Genomic DNA, 22,132 nt, shown 5'->3' with positions numbered 1-22,132 from the left:
TTTTAGTATGGCCCAGAACATTCCTGGGTGCCCATTATAGCATTTGATCACCTCTTTGTATACTGGTCCACTGTTGGAGTTTCTGTTGTTACTCACCTAGGAGTTTGGTGAAGTATACCGTGTTGTTTACTTCGTTTTTGCTGTCGTGTTTATCCTACACGTATATGGTATTGTCCATTACGTTAGCCGTGTGCAGTTGTTTTACTTTAACCCCTGTTTTTTTCTATTTTATAATATCCTTTGCTGTACACCTCCTGGGGTGGGGGTTGAAGGTTTAGCTCAGGGTTAAACAGGAGATAGGGACAGGTCGGTGACTTGGGCCTCCCTACCTTCAAGGGTACCCCAAGTTAAGGACAGATAGGGCCCCCCTTTAATCCTAGGGGCAGTGCAGGAGCCCAGTTACCTCATCTCCTATTTTCCTGTGACATCACATCACATGTCATATTTGGTCTCTAAAGAAAGATAAATTCACACGGAAAAAGATGATGCCCCTTACGTCACTCTGGGAGCTTCCCAGCCGAAGATATGGAAAGACTGGAGTTTTAATAACTTTTCAAAAGGGGCATAAATCCTCTAACACAGCCCACCAAGTGAGGTCAGCAAGGTAGGAGTCACTTTTTGTGGGCAAAGGCATAAAGCTGAGATGCTCAATTGGGGAGGTATCACATGCCAGGAGAGCCAGCTAAACATGCTGCGCTGCTGAACCATTTAACTTGGGAAGGTTCTCCTCCCTTTCATCAACACCCTGCCGTGCACTTTTATGTAGCGTACCCCCTGCCGTGCACTTTTATGTAGCGTACCCCCTGCCGTGCACTTTTATGTAGCGTACCCCCTGCCGTGCACTTTCATATAGCGTACCCCCTGCCGTGCACGTTCACATAGCGTACCCCCTGCCGTGCACGTTCACATAGCGTACCCCCTGCCGTGCACGTTCACGTAGCGCACCCCCTGCCGTGCTCGTTCACGTAGCGTACCCTCTGCAGTACACGTTCACGTAGCGTACCCCCTGCCATGCACGTTCACGTTGCATACCCCCTGCCGTGCACGTTCACGTAGCGTACCCCCTGCCGTGCACGTTCATGTAGCGTACCCCCTGCCGTGCACGTTCACGTAGCGTACTGTTGTGAGTTCATTTTCTGGTCTACCAGTTGTGAGTTCTCCTTCCAGGCTCCCTCCGGTGGTAACAGGAGGTAGTGAGGCTGATTTAATCAGTGGAGCTCTGCCACCTGATAAGGAGGATGACAATTGGACCTCAGGAATCTCAGATTGGATTTAAGACAGCCGACGCCCTATTCTAGTGCTGGTGATTCCTTCTGGCTTGTCAGGTCTTGGTTCTCAGCTCTGTTCCAGTCAGCTCAAGCTAAGTTTTTCTGCTAATGTTCACACTTGATTTTGTTGGTCTATTCAGTTATTTGTGTGGTCAGCCAGCCCCGGCTGGGGCTGTGCTGAATTTCCACTCTTATTTATCTGTATTTGCCAATTTGCTTTTTGTCCCTTATTAGATTGGCCTCTTTTTGCTCTGTCTCAGAATATTTCAGAGTGCTGATATAGTGGGAGAAGTCTAGTGACTTCAGGGTTAATTTTGTTATCAGAAGTGTTGGACATTATTTTTGCAGGGTTTTTTGCAGATTGCAGACAGTGTCTTTCCTTTTCTCTCCTTTCTAGTTAGTTTCTTGCCTGTGTTTGTGCCTTCATCTTGTTTCACCATCAATACATGTGTGGGGGCTATCTATTCCTTTGGGGTCTGCTCTGGGGCAGTTAGATTTCCCCTTTTCATGCTTCAGGTTTATTTAGTCCTCCGGCTGTGACGAAGCGTCTAGGTTCATCGTAGGAACACTCCACGGCTGCTGTTAGTTGTGTGGTTAGGATCAGGGATCTGCAATCTGCATAGTTACCAACCTCTCTGGTTTTCTGTGACTTAGCTTGTTTTGTTTTTTCCTCCTCGGTGACCCATTCATAACAGAATCACCAGCCATACCGCAGATTCTAGGGTACTCAAAAGCAGGAAAAGGTTGTTAAAAAAGAAAAAAAAAAGGTGTCAGAATTTTTTTTTTATATATATTTTTTCCTCTTTTTTTTTTTTCTGGGGCAGTAGGAGGGTTTATTTTTCCTAATGGAGATTAAGCAATTGTCTGATCGTGTGGAGCAACTTGCTGCTGAAGTGCAGGGAATTTCCACCTACCTCATTCAGTCACATGCTGCTGAACCTAAGATTCCTACTCCTGATGTGTTTTCTGGGGATCGGTCTAAATTTCTGAATTTTAAGATGATTGTAAATTATTTCTTGCCTTGAAGCCTAACTCATCGGGGAGCTCTGTGCAGCAGGTAAAAATTGTCATCTCCTTGCTGCGCGGCGATCCCCAGGATTGGGCTTTTTCTCTGACACCTGAAAATCCTATTCTGACTAATGTGGATGCATTTTTTCAAGCCTTGGGGTTGTTGTATGATGAACCTAATGCTGTTGATCAAGCTGAGAGAACCCTGTTGGCATTAAGCCAGGGTCAGGATTCTGCAGAGTTATACTGTCAAAAATTCCGAAAGTGGGCGGTCCTTACTACATCGAATGATGGTGCCTTGACAGCTCTCTTTCGGAAGGGTTTATCAGAGACCGTAAAAGATGTTATGGTGGGATTTCCTGTTCCCTCTGGTCTGGATGGCTCTATGTCATTAGCCATTCAAGTTGATTGGCGTTTACGTGAATGTAAAACTACACGGGAGGCGCTGCCACCTTTTGAACACACGTCTGAACCTACGAAATGTGATGGGGTTTTGTCTAGGGCACAACATCAGGAGTTTAGAAGGCGTAATAAGCTGTGTTTTTTCTGTGGAGACGCCTCTCATACTATTTCTGTCTGCCCTAAACGAGAGAAACGTTTTGCACACACATTTGCTGTGGGCAGTATGTGACGGGAGTATTCTCCAGAGCAAGGAGGGACAACAGGCCTGGGAATAATCCAACAGATTTATTGACCAAAAAACAGGAACAACACGAAGGTAATTTGCAGAGTCCCAAAATAAGTCCACAGGAAACTGATTCGGGGGCACCTCCCGACAATCCTTGTGCCAGATCACAAAACCATAGTCCTTTAAGAGTCCCAGAAATCCACCACGATCACACAGAGGCCGAAGCTTCCTCAGACAGCCTCATCCTTCTCTTTTAGCATCCAACTCACATCTGATCTTAAAGCAAGAATGTATTGTCAGGGCTCCTGGGATCAGTCCATCTGAAGGGGGTAGGGGTCACACCTACTATTCAATGGTTTGGTCCATCAGAAGATTCTAGAAATGTAAGGGCTCCACTTAGTCTACAGGATGTGTATTGTAGGTTATCTTCTGCTTAGGAAAACAATAGCCAAAGTTCCACTAGCTGTTGACACAAGCCTAAATTAGATTATGGTCCAGGTACATCACAAGACATTGCAAAGTATTGGGGGAAGGAGACATGGTTAATTTACAGCAAATGAATCAGAGGAAAGTTAAATGACCTATTATACAAAATACAGGACAGGGCAAGACTACAAATCATGACAATCCCTTCCCCTCCTAATTTGTGTACGTACTAGGGACCTCTACAGGTCACTGGTTAAGTACACACAGGCATGGCGTAACTTACATGTGGCTTCATGCAGCCACGAATTGGCATCGTAGCTTTCCCACATCATTGCCCAGGAGAACAGCTGCAGGCAGACCACCCATCACCCCAACCAAACATCGCCTGACCCCAAAACCAAAGTTCAGATCCACAGTGGCTGTGGGAATAGTCCTCCATTGTCCACCAGCCAGTTCAATGACAATTCCAGGTCCTCTATGGATTGCCTCAGGCCGAACCACTCGGGGATCAGCCAGCGTGAGGAAAGCTCCTGAGTCACAAAATCCAACAAGTCTTTGTCCATCCAGCACGACCTCCTGCAAGTGCTTACCTCGATGAGCTGAAGTCGTCATAGCTGCGGGTCGCACACCATAAACTCCTAGTGGTGCAACATGGGGGGGGTGAGGCACTAGGCCAGTCCTCACTTAGTGGTGACACGTCTTCCTCCATGGCACTTGGCTGTACATAATTAATAATATGATTGGGTACAGGATCAATCCTCATTTGAACAGCTGGGCAGGAGGCTTGCAGATGCCCCGGCTGCCCACATCGATAGCATCTGTGCTGTGTCTCACTCCATCCAATGCGTCCTCTTGGGCGAGGAGTAAGGGAACCTGCCGGTCGGCTCCCACCTGAAGGTGCTGTAGGGGTTTGAGGACGATTCCTCCATGAGCTGGCTGGACATGAGGCCTGCAGATGCCCCGGATGCCCACAACCATAACACCTGCGCTCTGCTACTTCCTCTCCTCGTCGTATTCCAGAAAACGCAGTGGAAGCAACAGGAGGCACATTAACACAGGTATCAACACGAGGTGGTGGCTCAGAGGAACGGGGAACAATGGGGACAGAAGAACTGGGGGCCACCGGTGTTGTGGAGCTGGTAGGCCTCTCTCCATCCTCCAACAGAACTCTCCACCGAGGCTTGATGGTGAGAGCCTCATCAGCGAGAGATGCAGCTTCTTCCACTGTAGCAGGTTTCCTCTCACGCACCCATTCCCTGATCTCAGCGGGGCACTGGGCAAAAAATTGTTCTTTTAGGATAACCTGGAGACACGTGTTCCAGGTTAAGGCCTCCTCTGCCTCCAGCCAGCGATTACATATTTGTTTGAGTCTGTGGGCATACATCTTGAAAGACACTTCCTCATTACAGGCTAAAGTACGAAACTGGGTCCTGTAAGTGTCTGGGGTCACAGCATAATGTTCTAGAACAGTCCGTTTAATCTCTGCATACTCACAGTTCCACCGAGGGTCCATAGCTCTATAGGCTGCGGCAGCTCCACCCTCTAAGAGCCCCACAAGATGTCGGACGCGCTCCCTTTCCGGGACTTCCATTAATCGACACTGATGCTCAAAGTCCAGGAAGAAGCCCTCAATGTCACCGGAAGCCTCATTAAACGGCTTGAAGTCTTTGCGGGACACTCTGGGGAGTTCCCTCATGGGGGATGCTGTGGGTACAGTCTGTCTGGAGCTTCTCGCTGCCTCCAAAGCGATCTCCCTCTCCAGCATTGCCCTCTCCTCCATCCTGCGCTGCCTCTCCTTGGCTGTGCGCATGACCTCCCTCTTATCTTCTATGGTAGCCTCTTCTCCCAGTAAGGCCATCTCCTCCTCGTACCACACAACCCACTGACTTTTTTGGGTATTTACCTCCGACTGCCGCCTTTCCTCTCTTTGCTGTGAGGATCCTTCCTCAGCATCATCTTGCAGGCGAACTGCTTCCAAAGCTTCAATCAGCTGCTCCTTGGAGAGTCCCTTGCAGCTGACTCCCAGTTCACGGGCCTTTGTTTGTAGGTTCTTTGCAGTCCAGTTCTTGTACTCTGAGGCTCTGGTTCCAGAAGTTGATGGGCCGTTGTCCTCCATTTCTTCTGCTCTGATCCCACCGCTGCCAACCAGTTTGTGACGGGAGTATTCTCCAGAGCAAGGAGGGACAACAGGCCTGGGAATAATCCAACAGATTTATTGACCAAAAAACAGGAACAACACGAAGGTAATTTGCAGAGTCCCAAAATAAGTCCACAGGAAACTGATTCGGGGGCACCTCCCGACAATCCTTGTGCCAGATCACAAAACCATAGTCCTTTAAGAGTCCCAGAAATCCACCACGATCACACAGAGGCCGAAGCTTCCTCAGACAGCCTCGTCCTTCTCTTTTAGCATCCAACTCACATCTGATCTTAAAGCAAGAATGTATTGTCAGGGCTCCTGGGATCAGTCCATCTGAAGGGGGTAGGGGTCACACCTACTATTCAATGGTTTGGTCCATCAGAAGATTCTAGAAATGTAAGGGCTCCACTTAGTCTACAGGATGTGTATTGTAGGTTATCTTCTGCTTAGGAAAACAATAGCCAAAGTTCCACTAGCTGTTGACACAAGCCTAAATTAGATTATGGTCCAGGTACATCACAAGACATTGCAAAGTATTGGGGGAAGGAGACATGGTTAATTTACAGCAAATGAACCAGAGGAAAGTTAAATGACATATTATACAAAATACAGGACAGGGCAAGACTACAAATCATGACACAGTATACAACCTAAGTTTCTTTTGGCAATTACTCTGATCTGCTCCTTATCCACATTTTCCACTAAGACTTTTGTGGATTCAGGAGCAGCTCTGAATCTGATGGATTTGGACTTTGCTAAACGTTGTGGTTTTTCCATGACGCCTCTGCGGACGCCTATTCCTTTGAGGGGTATTGAGAAAAGACACACGAACACTGGATATTTATGATATATCTACACAAATTATCTAAATAGTAGTCATAGTAATAAGTGTTATATTGTTTATATATACTACCACCAGTGTTCAATGAAAGTAAGTGGTGAACCCACTAGTTACAAAAGACCAAACCCCCGATGAAGGATTAATTCCGAAACGTGCGTCGGGGAGCACAATTGTGGGACGTGCTGGACCTTAAAGGTATATCAATTTTTGGCATTCTCATTCAAGCATTCATTTATTCCTAGCGGTTTATTTGCACAGTAATATAGTGAAGTCTTTTTTGCACACTGCACTTCAGCAAGCAGTGGTTTTATCTAAACTCCATATTGGTGCATGGCACTTCACATATCATACCATGTTTTAGTTTTGCACAGCAATTTTTTGCAAACTTTCCCTTTTTTTTTTTTGCACAGGCACACTGCACTTTAGTAAGCAGTGTTTCTAGAAGCTGATTCACGTTGCACTATTTCACTGTTTATGAGATTATTATTTGTTACAAATTTTCACTGCATTATTTTATTTTTTAAACACAAAACTCCTTCACAGTATCATACATTTTTTATTAAAAGGAATTTATTATTTTTTCATTTTATTATTTATTATATAAAAAAATTTTTTAGGAATATTAAAATATATATTTTTGTATGAATGCATATGCAAATACCATATAATTGGTCCAAGCAATATAATAATTTTTTACTATTGTGTAAAATTGTCCCACTTGTGCTTAGTGTTTTTTATATTAATTTTATGGTATTTTATACCACCACTGATTTATTATTAATAAAGGTATCTATTGAAGATTATATCTTGCTTGGTTTTCTCTTGTCCACGGGTCCTCTTCGGTATTTTCTTGTTTGGTCCTTTGAGGGGTATTGATGCCACTCCTTTGGCGGAAAATAAACCTCAGTTTTGGACCCAGGTGATAATGCGAGTTGCCCCAGACCACCAAGAAAATTGTAAATTTTTGGTGCTGCATAATTTGCATGATACTATTGTTCTGGATTTTCCCTGGTTGCAAACTCATAATCCAGTTTTGGATTGGAAATCTGGGTGTGTGGTGAGTTGGGGTTGTCAGTGTGTTCTTAGGGACGCTCCTGTTTTCTCCACTTCTCCTCAGTCTCATGATATTCCTGATTATCTGGCTGATTACTCTGATGTATTTAGTGAGAGTAAGTCTGCGTCTTTGCCTCCTCATAGGAGTTATGACTGTGCAATTGAGTTGATGCCTGGGTGTAAATTTCCCAAGGGTCGGCTTTTCACCCTAGCTGTACCCGAACATGATGCTATGCGATCCTATATTAAGGAGTCATTGGAGAAGGGTCATATTAGACCATCCTCGTCACCTTTAGGTGCTGGGTTTTTTTGTGGCCAAGAAAGATGGTTCATTAAGACCGTGTATTGATTATCGTTCCCTTAACAAGATGACTGTTAAATATCAGTACCCGTTACCTCCGATGTCTGATTTATTCTCCAGAGTTAAGAGTGCCTGCTGGTTTACTAAGCTTGACCTCAGGGGGGCGTATAATCTTATTCGCATCAAGCACGGGGATGAATGGAAGACGGCGTTTAATACTCCGGAGGGACATTTTGAGTACCTGGTGATGCCTTTTGGGCTCACTAATGCCCCTTCTGTCTTCCAGTCCTTTATCAATGATATTTTCCGTGACTTTGTGGATAAGTTTTTGATCATCTATCTGGATGATATTTTGATCTTTTCTAGTGATTTGGATTCTCGTGTGGAACACGTCCGGACTGTGTTCTGGATATTGCGGGAGAATTCCCTGTTTGTTAAGGGATCGAAATGCCTCTTTGGTGTACAGAGGATTTCATTTTTGAGATTTATCTTGTCTCCGTTGACTATTGAAATGGACCCGGCCAATGTACAGGCCATTTATGATTGGGTTCAGCCCACTTCTTTGAAGGCCCTCCAGAAGTTTTTGGGTTTTGCTAATTTCTATCGTAAATTTATAGGTAATTTTTCTGGTATTGTCAAACCACTGACTGATCTGACCAAGAAGGGCGCTGATGTGCTGAATTGGTCTCCTGAGGCTATCTCAGCATTTCAGGAGCTTAAGCAGAGATTTACTTCAGCTCCAGTTTTACGGCAACCTGATGTCTCACTTCCATTTCAGGTGGAGGTAGCTGCTTCTAAAGACCCTGTGACTTCTAAGATGAATCCCTGTGCCTTCTTTTCTCGAAAGATCTCCCCATCTGAACGCAACTATGACATGGGGAATCGGGAATTGTTGGCCATGAAGTGGGCATTTGAGGAGTGGAGACATTGGTTGGAGGGAGCTAGACATCAAGTTGTGGTCCTCACCGATCACAAAAATTTGATTTATCTGGAGTCGGCCAAACGCTTGAATCCTAGACAGGCTAGATGGGCCTTGTTTTTCACACGTTTTAATTTTGTGGTGTCTTTTCTTCCGGGCACTAAGAATGTTAAGGCAGATGCCCTTTCTAGGAGTTTCTTTGCCGATTCTCTTAATGTGACCGAGCCCACTACCATCCTAGGTGAGGGGGTAGTTCTTTCTGCCATTTCACCCGATTTGAGACGCACCCTGGAGGAATTTCAGGAGGATAAACCTGAGTGTTGCCCTATGGGAAAATTGTATGTTCCTGACCAGTGGAGAAAGAGAGTGATGTCTGAAATTCATTGCTCCGCATTGGCTGGTCATCCAGGTATTATTGGTACCAGAGATTTGGTGAGTCGGTCTTTTTGGTGGCCCGCCTTATCTCGTGATGTCAGGAATTTTGTACAGTCCTGTGGGACTTGTTCTCGGTCTAAACCCTGTTCTCTTTCTAGTGGGATGCTGATGCCCCTGCCGGTGCCCAAGAGGCCATGGACCCATATCTCAATAGATTTTATTTCTGATCTTCCTGTCTCTCAGAGAATGACTGTTATCTGGGTGATTTGTGATAGATTTTCGAAGATGGTCCATCTTGTACCACTCCTAAAGTTGCCATCTTCCGCTGAGTCGGTGCCCTTGTTTTTACAACAGGTGGTTCGGTTACACGGGATTCCTGAGAACATTGTGTCCGATAGAGGCGTCCAGTTTGTTTCCAGATTCTGGAAAGCCTTTTGTTCCAATCTGGGAATTCAGTTATCCTTCTCCTCTGCGCTTCATCCCCAGACCAATGGACAGACTGAGAGAACAAACCAGACCTTGGAGTCTTATTTAAGATGTTTTATATCTGCTGATCAGGATGATTGGGTCTCATTTTTGCCCTTGGCCGAATTCGCGCTGAACAATAGAGCTAATTCTGCCTCTTTGATGTCACACTTTTTCTGTAATTTTGGGTTTCATCCTCGATTCTCTTCAGGGCAAGTGGTATCTTCGTCCTGCCCATGTGTGGACACTATGGTTGAGAGAATGCAGCAGATATGGGACCAAGTGGTGGATAAGGCCTCTTTCACACTTCAGTTTTTTGCATCAGTTCAAATCCGCCAAAAAGGCAGACAAGCGGATCCGTTCTGAACTGATGTGAACAGATGGCACAGGATCCGTTTTAAAAAAAAACGGATGCAACGGACGGCAATCCGTCACAATCCGCCAGTAATGGAAGTCAATGGGAAAAAAAACGGATCCTCAAAAGAAAATTGAGGATCCGTTTTTTTCAAAACCTAGCGGATTGTGGCTGATTGTAAAAAACTGAAGTGTGAAAGAGGCCTAAGTTGCCACTCTCTCAGGAAAAGGCCCAGCGGTTTTCCAACCGGCATAGGACCATTGGTCCCCGGTTTAAAGTGGGTGATATGGTTTGGTTGTCGTCTAAGAATATTCCTATGAAGGTTGGGTCTCCAAAATTTAAGCCAAGATTTATTGGACCTTATAAGATTTTGGAAATTCTTAATCCTGTTTCGTTTCGATTGGCTCTTCCTGTTACGTTCAAGATCCATAACGTGTTTCATAAATCTCTGTTGAAGAGGTTTGTTGAGCCAGTGGTTCCTATGGCGGCGCCTCCTGACCCTGTGCTGGTTGAAGGCAATATGGAATATGAGGTAGAGAAAATATTGGATTCTCGTTTGGATAGACGGAGACTCCAATATTTGGTCAAATGGAAGGGTTATGGCCAGGAGGATAATTCTTGGGTCTCTGCCTCTGATATTCATGCCAATAGATTGGTTTGTGCTTTTCACCGGGCCCATCCTGTTCGGCCTGGTGGCGTGGATGAGGGTTCGGTGACCCCTCCTCAAGGGGGGGTACTGTTGTGAGTTCATTTTCTGGTCTACCAGTTGTGAGTTCTCCTTCCAGGCTCCCTCTGGCGGTAACAGGAGGTAGTGAGGCTGATTTAATCAGTGGAGATCTGCCACCTGATAAGGAGGATGACGATTGGACCTCAGGAATCTCAGACTGGATTTAAGACAGCCGACGCCCTATTCTGTTGCTGGTGATTCCTTCTGGCTTGTCAGGTCTTGGTTCTCAGCTCTGTTCCAGTCAGCTCAAGCTAAGTTTTTCTGCTAATGTTCACACTTGATTTTGTTGGTCTATTCAGTTTTTTGTGTGGTCAGCCAGCCCCGGCTGGGGCTGTGCTGAATTTCCACTCTTATTTATCTGTATTTGCCAATTTGCTTTTTGTCCCTTATTAGATTGGCCTCTTTTTGCTCTGTCTCAGAATATTTCAGAGTGCTGATATAGTGGGAGAAGTCTAGTGACTTCAGGGTTAATTTTGTTATCAGAAGTGTTGGACATTATTTTTGTAGGGTTTTTGGCAGATTGCAGACAGTGTCTTTCCTTTCCTATCCTTTCTAGTTAGTTTGGGCCCCATCGTTTGCTCAGCCTATTTTCCTGCCTGTGTTTGTGCCTTCATCTTGTTTCACCATCAATACATGTGTGGGGGCTATCTATTCCTTTGGGGTCTGCTCTGGGGCAGTTAGTTTTCCCCTTTTCTTGCTTTAGGCTTATTTAGTCCTCCGGCCGTGACGAAGCGTCTAGGTTCATTGTAGGAACTCTCCACAGCTGCTGCTAGTTGTGTGGTAAGATCAGGGATCTGCAATCTGCATAGTTACCAACCTCTCTGGTTTTCTGTGACTTAGCTTGTTTTGTTTTTTCTTCCTCGGTGACCCATTCATAACAGCGTACCCCCTGCCATGCACGTTCACGTAGCGTACCCCCTGCCGTGCACTTTCACGTAGCGTACCCCCTGCCGTGCACGTTCACGTAGCGTACCCCCTGCCGTGCAGTTCACGTAGCGTACCCCCTTGCCGTGCACGTTCACGTAGCGTACCCCCTGCCGTGCACATTCACGTAGCGTACCCCCTGCCGTGCACATTCACGTAGCGTACCCCCTGCCGTGCACTTTCAAGTAGCGTACCCCCTGCTGTGCAATTTCATGTAGCGTACCCCCTGCCGTGCACTTTCATGTAGCGTACCCCCTGCCATGCACGTTCATGTAGCGTACCCCCTGCCGTGCACTTTCACGTAGTGTACCCCTGCCGTGCACGTTCACGTAGCGTACCCCCTGCCATGCACATTCACGTAGAGTACCCCCTGCCGTGCACTTTCACGTAGCGTACCCCCTGCCGTGCACTTTCACGTAGCGTACCCCCTGCCGTGCACGTTCAAGTAGCGTACCCCCTGCCGTGCAATTTCATGTAGCGTACCCCCTGCCGTGCACGTTCATGTAGCGTACCCCCTGCCGTGCACGTTCATGTAGCGTACCCCCTGCCGTCTACTCCATGCACTTCATGCCCATGATCATGGTAGAACATAGAGTGGCGTCAGGAGCCTTCATTCTTATCACTGTGTCTGCTCCTCCCTATGTAGAAGCCTGGGAGTCCATTTCTCCAAAGTCCGCTCACTCACTCTGGATTCGTGGGAACCCGAGCTGGTAAAGGTGAGGATATATTGTCAAGAAGGGTCTTTATTTTCTGGCGGCGGCTGTGGATGGCTGCAGATTGTGGTGGAACACTTATAGACATGGCGTGTCTGGAGGAAACATCCATGGAGGTAAGGTGTAGGTGGGTTTCGCCATAGGGCCGCCTCTGGGACACTGTGCCATCTGGGCTGGATCCTGACTGCGTGCCAGTCTGTAGTGATTGCTGGACCATCCACGCCCTCAGTGGTGCTGGTGACTGGCTCCGATCTGGAGAATCGACCGCATCATATAAGATCCACGGCTCAGTCCCACGCCGATGCACACCCGTAACATGGAGACCGTCTTCTTTGTTTGTAGCTGATGTGTGAGCTGGGAAACGCTACGATCAATGGAATCTATGAGGCTCGGATAGAAGAAATGAACATCAAGAAGCCGATGTCCTCCAGCACACGGTGGGTGTCCTAAGTGTGCCGCCTCCGGCCGTGACACTGGGAGGCATGAGGAAGCTCTCAGGAGGTTTCCGGACACCGTCGTTGTATGAATCAGGTGGTGGAGTTACACAGATTGGTTTAATGATGCTGTTATACCAGTAAAACCCAAGATTAGTAATGCTGTAATTTTCTGTCCTTTCAGGAATACTTTCTTTTCACTGTCAGCATTAATTGATAACACCTCTTTATACAGCTAATAACACACCATTCATAATAGGTGATGTCACAGCTCACCTCCTCCTCCTGTACATTCACTGATAATCAGCTGTATGTAGAGGTGATAACACAGATTCACCATTCACTATAGGCGATGTCACAGCTCACCTTCTCCTCCAGTACAATGACTGATATCAGCTGTATGTAGACGTGATAACACAGGATCCACCATTGACAATAAGGGATGTCACAGCTCACCTCCTCCTCCAGTACAATGATATCAGCTGTATGTAGAGGTGATAACAGGATTCACCATTCACTACAGACGATGTCACAGCTCACCTCCTCCTACTCACTCCACAATGACACATGTTTGCACATGCTCAGTACAAAACATGGGATCTTAGTTTGCTCATTGCCACGGAGGTGCAGGAAATCCCAGAGGCCAATGTGAAAATTGCCAGATGTTTTACCTTTAATAAATGTTCTGATATTGAATGGTTTTGGCCAAGCTTTCTTAATTCATTGATCACAAAAACCTGATTTAAACAATGGGTCACTTATAATGACAAATCCCTGCAAATATCTGTAGAAATGACATAAAATCAAAGCATAAAAGTACAAAGAATCAAAAAGCCCAAAAAACAAAGACACTGGAAAGATGCACCAAAAATGGTCTATAAAAATACTGTTCAACCAGGGCCCTCAAAACACAGACTGCCCCAGCTCAGAGTCAAGGAGAATTGAGAAGCCTTTCCACTGTGGTCATGGCAGACAGGCGATGGCTTTCTTGTGTGGACGTAACACGGGAAACACTACATCTATAAATTCCATCGGGTGACACGGGGGGGGGGGCTTCTTCTGGACTTCTCTATATTCTCCACTTTCCTTCTACACTAGATTAGGTGGTCATGTCTGAGTTTAGTGATCTTCTGGGGGACACGTCTATGAGATGCCACCACTATTTCAGTAATAAAGATAAATCCATCACCTTTGGTCAAGAATTTTACTTTGACCTCTGGTTGTAAAGTGGTCAAAATGTTGATTCCTTTGATTACTCTCCTAACCAATGGCACTTTCTTCACATAGCAGTGAGAAAGAAATCTGGATCCGAGCAAAGTATGTGGAGAAGAAATTTATCACCAAGCTTCCTCAGACTGTGCTCCGCAGCTCCATTTTCCATGGCAAACCACCTGGCCGACCTCTCAGCACCCCAGAAACTAGAATGTTGGAGACCAAGTCAGCAACTGGAGTCAAGAAGTGGCCCATAAACAGCCCTGAAAGACAGAGGGACAACAGCTTTCTAGATCTTACAGCCAGGAAGGGCCACACAGAGTCTGGGCCTGACGGGAAAAGATCTATTACCAGACTAAAGCCTAAACCCCAAATAAGACCTAAGCCAGGCACAGCGCCCCCTCCGCCTGTAGGTAAGTTTGGTCTGCAGATGGCTGAAGGCCGAAATTACTGTCGCTACAATGCTGCTTGGGGGAATTAGCTTTTAGTCAAAGAAGTGTCTGAAGTCTTCGCAAAATCTTTGTATTTAGGCACAGACAGTTCTGCCACATGGTCAGTCCATGACACTGTCTACAATTCCATGGGCCTTACCATCCGAGGTAATGATTTTCTTCTGTTTCCTGATCAGGCACTAAGTTTTCCCTACAGTAGAGTAATTTGATTTTCTTTTTATCATAATGCACCAAAGGAGCAGGTTAGTTTGGATGATTCCTAAATTGTACTTGTTTCCTATAGGACTCCATCTTTATCTTGTCGTTTCTCCTCCATCTCCTCTGGAACATTTGTTTCCTACAGAACTCCATCTTTCTCTTGTCGCTTCTCCTCCATCTCCTCTGGGACATTTGTTTCCTACAGGACTCCATCTTTCTCTTGTCGCTTCTGCTCTGGTACATTGGTTTCCTACAGGACTCCATCTTTCTCTTGTCGCTTCTCCTCCATCTCCTCCAGGACATTTGTTTCCTACAGGACTGCATCTTTCTCTTGTCGCTTCTTCTCCATCTCCTCCGGGACATTTGTTTCCTAGAGGACTCCATCTTTCTCTTGTCGCTTCTCCTCCATCTCCTCTGGGACATTTGTTTCCTACAGGACTCCATCTTTCTCTTGTCGCTTCTCCTCTGGTACATTGGTTTCCTACAGGACTCCATCTTTCTCTTGTCGCTTCTCCTCCATCTCCTCCAGGACATTTGTTTCCTACAGGACTGCATCTTTCTCTTGTCGCTTCTCCTCCATCTCCTCTGGAACATTTGTTTCCTACAGAACTCCATCTTTCTCTTGTCGCTTCTCCTCCATCTCCTCTGGAACATTTGTTTCCTACAGAACTCCATCTTTCTCTTGCCGCTTCTCCTCCATCTCCTCTGGGACATTTGTTTCCTACAGGACTCCATCTTTCTCTTGTCGCTTCTCCTCTGGTACATTCGTTTACTACAGGACTCCATCTTTCTCTTGTCGCTTCTCCTCCATCTCCTCCAGGACATTTGTTTCCTACAGGACTGCATCTTTCTCTTGTCGCTTCTTCTCCATCTCCTCCAGGACATTTGTTTCCTAGATGACTCCATCTTTCTCTTGTCGCTTCTCCTCCATCTCCTCTGGAACATTTGTTTCCTACAGAACTCCATCTTTCTCTTGTCGCTTCTCCTTCATCTCCTCTGGGACATTTGTTTCCTACAGGACTCCATCTTTCTCTTGTCGCTTCTCCTCTGGTACATTGGTTTCCTACAGGACTCCATCTTTCTCTTGTCGGTTCTCCTCCATCTCCTCTGGAACATTTGTTTCCTACAGAACTCCATCTTTCTCTTGTCGCTTCTCCTCCATCTCCTCTGGAACATTTGTTTCCTACAGAACTCCATCTTTCTCTTGCCGCTTCTCCTCCATCTCCTCTGGAACATTTGTTTCCTACAGGACTCCATCTTTCTCTTGTCGCGTCTCCTCTGGGACATTGGTTTCCTACAGGACTCCTTCTTTCTCTTGTTGCTTCTCCTCCAGGACATTTGTTTCCTACAGGACTCCATCTTTCTCTTGTCGCTTCTCCTCCATCTCCTCCAGGACATTTGTTTCCTACAGGACTGCATCTTTCTCTTGTCCCTTCTTCTCCATCTCCTCCGGGACATTTGTTTCCTAGAGAACTCCATCTTTCTCTTGTCGCTTCTCCTCCATCTCCTTTGGGACATTTGTTTCCTACAGCACTCCATCTTTCTCTTGTCGCTTCTCCTCCATCTCCTCTGGAACATTTGTTTCCTACAGAACTCCATCTTTCTCTTGTCGCTTCTCCTCCATCTCCTCTGGGACATTTGTTTCCTACAGGACTCCATCTTTCTCTTGTCGCTTCTCCTCCATCTCCTCTGGAACATTTGTTTCCTACAGAACTCCATCTTTCTCTTGTCGCTTCTCCTCCATCTCCTCTGGGACATTTGTTTCCTACAGGACTCCATCTTTCTCTTGTCGCTTCTCCTCTGGTACATTGGTTTCCTACAGGACTCCATCTTTCTCTTGTCGCTTCTCCTCCATCTCCTCCAGGACATTTGTTTCCTACAGGACTGCATCTTTCTCTTGTCGCTTCTTCTCCATCTCCTCCGGGACATTTGTTTCCTACAGAACTCCATCTTTCTCTTGTCGCTTCTTCTCCATCTCCTTTGGGACATTTGTTTCCTAGGGGACTCCATCTTTCTCTTGTATCTCCTCTGGAACATTTGTTTCCTACAGAACTCCATCTTTCTCTTGTCGCTTCTCCTCCATCTCCTCTGGGACATTTGTTTCCTACAGGACTCCATCTTTCTCTTGTCGCTTCTCCTCCATCTCCTCTGGGACATTTGTTTCCTACAGGACTCCATCTTTCTCTTGTCGCTTCTTCTCTGGGACATTTGTTTCCTACAGGACTCCATCTTTCTCTTTTCGCTTCTCCTCCATCTCCTCTGGGACATTTGTTTCCTACAGGACTCCATCTTTCTCTTGTTGCTTCTCCTCCAGGACATTTGTTTCCTACAGGACTCCATCTTTCTCTTGTCGCTTCTCCTCCATCTCCTCTGGGACATTTGTTTCCTACAGGACTCCATCTTTCTCTTGTTGCTTCTCCTCCAGGACATTTGTTTCCTACAGGACTCCATCTTTCTCTTGTCGCTTCTCCTCCATCTCCTCTGGGACATTTGTTTCCTACAGAACTCCATCTTTCTCTTGTTGCTTCTCCTCCAGGACATTTGTTTCCTACAGGACTCCATCTTTCTCTTGTCGCTTCTCCTCTGGGACATTGGTTTCCTACAGGACTCCATCTTTCTCTTGTTGCTTCTCCTCCAGGACATTTATTTCCTACAGGACTCCATCTTTCTCTTGTCGCGTCTCCTCTGGGACATTGGTTTCCTACAGGACTCCTTCTTTCTCTTGTTGCTTCTCCTCCAGGACATTTGTTTCCTACAGGACTCCATCTTTCTCTTGTCGCTTCTCCTCCATCTTCTCTGGAAAATTTGTTTCCTACAGGACTCCATCTTTCTCTTGTCGCTTCTCCTCCATCTTCTCTGGAAAATTTGTTTCCTACAGAACTCCATCTTTCTCTTGTCGCTTCTCCTCCATCTCCTCTGGAACATTTGCTTCCTACAGGACTCCATCTTTCTCTTGTCGCTTCTCCTCTGGGACATGTGTTTCCTACAGGACTCCATCTTTCCCTTGTCACGTCTCCTCCATCTCCTCTGGGATATTACTTTAAATCCTTCAGGTCACTCTTTTTCTCTTTTATTGTGCAATCTCAAGAATCACATGTTAAAAAACATTCTCCATTACCATTGGCCTTGGTATTTCCCTTGTCATATCTGTAAACTCGTAAAGAGCTGGATATTGACTTAAAGGGCCACTTAATATGGTGGCAATGGTGGTTTCCGAAAGGAGCCACTCCTTGGCTAGGTCCTTCGCTGGAGGAAGATCTGGCTAGTCCCGTATTTGAGACTCTTAAATGAGGCTCCACGGACTTTATTTGCATATTCGTATTTCCCAGGGAGCAATGCACCTAGGAATTCACTGATTGAGCGCCTTTGCCGCCTGCCGCAGTGTTTTCTTTGACTGGTCTCCCTGAGGTCCGTGATTGTTTTGTGATGTTGGTCTATTAGGCATTGCTCCCACCTAGCCAGAATCCTACTCCACACTGATGAGGGGCAACACCCCGAAACAGCTGTTTGTGGATGGATACCTGGCCTTGGTATTTCCCTTATCATATCTGTAAACTCGTAAAGAGCTGGATATTGACTTAAAGGGCCACTTAATATGGTGGTAATGGTGGTTTCCGAAAGGAGCCACTCCTTAGCTAGGTCCTTCCCTGGAGGAAGATCTGGCTAGTCTCGTGTTTGAGACTCTTAAATGAGGCTCCACGGACTTTATTTGAAGAATCACATGTTGTATTAGTCCAGCCTGATGAAGAGACCTGAGTAGTCTGGAAAGCTGCAATGTGTTACCATCTTTTCAGATAGCCATTAAAAGGTATCAACCACTGAGGACTCTCAATTCCAGATATTCTTCTATCTACTGGCTGGAAAGATAAATATCTTTCCTGTATCTCATTCAGGTCACTCTTGTTGTATTTTCTTGAGGTAATTTTATGTTTCTCCCTAAGTTTGAAAAGTAAAATGATGCAATTGCATAAATCTGCACAGCCTTACGCTAATACGTTCCTCCTTGCAGTAGCTCCATATCAGTTATATTAGACAGCTCCAGAGCACAATGCTGCCCCCACCATGCCTCATTGTTGGGAAGGTGATCTTCTGGTGATGCACAGTGTTGGCTTTGCACAAAACAAATCTTTTGGAATTATGGCCAAAAAGTTCCCTCTCGATCTCATCAAACATAACACGTTCCAACAGGCTTCTGGCAGACTGGATGGTGATTTTGCTAACACATAGCCACGCTTGGATGTTCTTCTTTGTAAGAAAAGGCTTCTGTCTTGAACCCCTATTTCCGTTTGTTTCTGAGAGGATTTGTGGGAATTCTGGGTGAAATTAAAGGGTGGAAAAAGTTCTGAAATGAGTCTTCTTGGTAGGATTTTTTTTTTACATGTCAATAACCTGGCATTTTACCAGGGGTGCGTAGACTTTTTAAATCCACTGAGTTAAATTTACGTTTCATTAAAAATGTGTGGAAAGGAAACCAGTAACAACATGGGGAGAGAAGCTTTTATCCCCTGCCACCATCCTGCTGACTGCGCCCGTCCTGCCATTGATGTTGGACTCCTCCATATCTGTGCCGGCTTCCCTGGAAATGACAATTTGTCTAGAGAGATTCTTTCCTTTCTGCACAGGTGCCAAGGCAGGAATGGGGGATGGCCGCGACATCGCAACCCTCCATCCAGGAGCCCTCTTATACCGAGCAGCAGAGCACCGTTATCTGCCCACCATGGCCGACGCCCTCGCCCACGGTGCCGACGTGAACTGGGTGCACAGTGAGGAAGATGCTCGCACGCCCCTGATACAGGCTGTGCTTTCTGTAAGGCGGCCTCTGTCTCCATCTGCTGGCACTGCACGCCGTCCAGGCCGTCTGCTCAGTCTTCTGCTTCTCTCGCCTTCAGGACTCTCTTGTTGCCTGTGAGTTTCTTCTCCAGAATGGGGCCAGTGTTAATCAGGTGGACAGAGAAGGACGAGGAGCCCTCCATCATGCCACCGTCCAAGGCTACACAGGGTAAGTCCATCTGCTGAGGTGACGGGGTGCTCACAGCTTCCTCTGCTCATCTCTCTGGCTCCTCACAGGCTGGCCTGTCTCTTCCTCAAGCGTGGCGCAGACATCAATGCTCTGGACAGTGATGGGAAGGATGTCCTCTCCATCGCCATCGAAGCTGCCAACGCCGACATCGTCACCTTGTAAGTGGTCATGTGCACTCTGCGAAATGAGGGCGGACTGAAGGGAGGTGTGCGGTAGTGCAGTGATGTCATCAGCAGGGGCGGGGCTGGATTATAAGGGGTGTGGTCTCATGTCAGTGATGTCATCGGCAGGGCTGGATTGTAAGGGGTGTTGTCTCATCAGTGATGTCAGCAGGGGCAGGGCTGGATTGTAAGGGGTGTTGTCTCATCAGTGATGTCAGCAGGGGCAGGGCTGGATTATAAGGGGTGTAGTCTCATATCAGTGATGTCATCAGCAGGGGCGGGGACAACAACCTCTCATACAGGGCATACAGGCTGGTTGTCAGCAGTGATAGATGAGGAGGCGGTGCTGGATTATAAGGGGTGTGGTCGCATCATTATATCAGTGATGTCATCACCAGGGGTGTGGTCTAAGGTCTGATCATGTCAGCATAGTTTATGGGATCAGTCCTTTCATTGGTTTCATGTTCGCACCATTACTACATGACTATTTTACTATTTTAGGCTGCGATTGGTCAAGATGAGGGAAGCGGACATTGCACTCGGCCAATCAGGTGAGAACACAATTCCCTGCACAGAATTAGAACTCTCTTTCTAGATTCTTCCAGATACAGAGGAAATAAAATCCTAGATTTCACAGACATGACAGCAGCAGAAAAGTATGTGCCCCCCGGGTCTTCTCTGTCCTCTTCTACAGCCATAGACATTAATATGGAGGAAAGTATGTGCCCCCCACATCCACCTCCGGGGGGCTTCACTGTCCTCATCTACATCCATAGACATTAATATAGAGAAAGTATGTGCCCCCACATCCACCTCCGGGGACTTCACTGTCCTCATCTACATCCATAGACATTAATATAGAGAAAGTATGTGCCCCCCACATCCACCTCCGGGGGCTTCACTGTCCTCATCTACATCCATAGACATTAATATGGAGAAAGTATGTGCCCCCACATCCACCTCCGGGGACTTCACTGTCCTCATCTACATCCATAGACATTAATATAGAGAAAGTATGTGCCCCCCCACATCCACCTCCGGGGGCTTCACTGTTCTCATCTACATCCATAGACATTAATATAGAGAAAGTATGTGCCCCCCACATCCACCTCCGGGGGCTTCACTGTCCTCATCTACATCCATAGACATTAATATGGAGAAAGTATGTGCCCCCCACATCCACCTCCGGGGACTTCACTGTCCTCATCTACATCCATAGACATTAATATGGAGAAAGTATGTGCCCCCCACATCCACCTCCGGGGGCTTCACTGTCCTCATCTACATCCATAGACATTAATATGGAGAAAGTATGTGCCCCCCACATCCTCCTCCGGGGACTTCACTGTCCTCATCTACATCCATAGTCATTAATATGGAGAAAGTATGTGCCCCCCACATCCACCTCCGGGGGCTTCACTGTCCTCATCTACATCCATAGTCATTAATATGGAGAAAGTATGTGCCCCCCACATCCACCTCCGGGGGCTTCACTGTCCTCATCTACATCCATAGACATTAATATAGAGAAAGTATGTGCCCCCCACATCCACCTCCGGGGGCTTCACTGTCCTCATCTACATCCATAGTCATTAATATGGAGAAAGTATGTGCCCCCCACATCCTCCTCCGGGGACTTCACTGTCCTCATCTACATCCATAGTCATTAATATGGAGAAAGTATGTGCCCCCCACATCCACCTCCGGGGACTTCACTGTCCTCATCTACATCCATAGTCATTAATATGGAGAAAGTATGTGCCCCCCACATCCTCCTCCGGGGGCTTCACTGTCCTCATCTACATCCATAGACATTAATATGGAGAAAGTATGTGCCCCCCACATCCTCCTCCGGGGACTTCACTGTCCTCATCTACATCCATAGTCATTAATATGGAGAAAGTATGTGCCCCCCACATCCACCTCCGGGGACTTCACTGTCCTCATCTACATCCATAGTCATTAATATGGAGAAAGTATGTGCCCCCCACATCCACCTCCGGGGGCTTCTCTGTCCTCATCTACATCCATAGTCATTAATATGGAGAAAGTATGTGCCCCCCACATCCTCCTCCGGGGGCTTCACTGTCCTCATCTACATCCATAGACATTAATATGGAGAAAGTATGTGCCCCCCACATCCTCCTCCGGGGACTTCACTGTCCTCATCTACATCCATAGTCATTAATATGGAGAAAGTATGTGCCCCCCACATCCACCTCCGGGGGCTTCACTGTCCTCATCTACATCCATAGTCATTAATATGGAGAAAGTATGTGCCCCCCACATCCACCTCCGGGGGCTTCACTGTCCTCATCTACATCCATAGACATTAATATAGAGAAAGTATGTGCCCCCCACATCCACCTCCGGGGGCTTCACTGTCCTCATCTACATCCATAGACATTAATATGGAGAAAGTATGTGCCCCCCACATCCTCCTCCGGGGGCTTCACTGTCCTCATCTACATCCATAGTCATTAATATGGAGAAAGTATGTGCCCCCCACATC

At 46.6% G+C, this 22,132-nt stretch overlaps 1 protein-coding gene across 1 annotated transcript in view; it reads left to right on the top strand.

Moving 5' to 3' along the window:
* Positions 1 to 22,132, top strand: part of ACAP1 (ArfGAP with coiled-coil, ankyrin repeat and PH domains 1) — a 316,878-nt gene that overhangs the window by 176,914 nt on the left and 117,832 nt on the right. Inside the window, exons 15-21 of the mRNA XM_073564058.1 lie at positions 12,077 to 12,146; positions 12,486 to 12,580; positions 13,865 to 14,202; positions 19,062 to 19,246; positions 19,329 to 19,438; positions 19,507 to 19,617; positions 20,122 to 20,171. Coding sequence (XP_073420159.1) covers positions 12,077 to 12,146; positions 12,486 to 12,580; positions 13,865 to 14,202; positions 19,062 to 19,246; positions 19,329 to 19,438; positions 19,507 to 19,617; positions 20,122 to 20,171 — 959 coding nt within the window. The remainder of the gene's footprint in view (positions 1 to 12,076; positions 12,147 to 12,485; positions 12,581 to 13,864; positions 14,203 to 19,061; positions 19,247 to 19,328; positions 19,439 to 19,506; positions 19,618 to 20,121; positions 20,172 to 22,132) is intronic.

The sequence above is a fragment of the Dendrobates tinctorius genome, unplaced genomic scaffold (genome assembly GCF_039654945.1).
Source record: "Dendrobates tinctorius isolate UK_male_01 unplaced genomic scaffold, ASM3965494v1 ptg000424l, whole genome shotgun sequence".
Lineage (NCBI taxonomy): Eukaryota > Metazoa > Chordata > Amphibia > Anura > Dendrobatidae > Dendrobates > Dendrobates tinctorius.
This window is presented reverse-complemented; position numbering and strand designations above follow the sequence as displayed.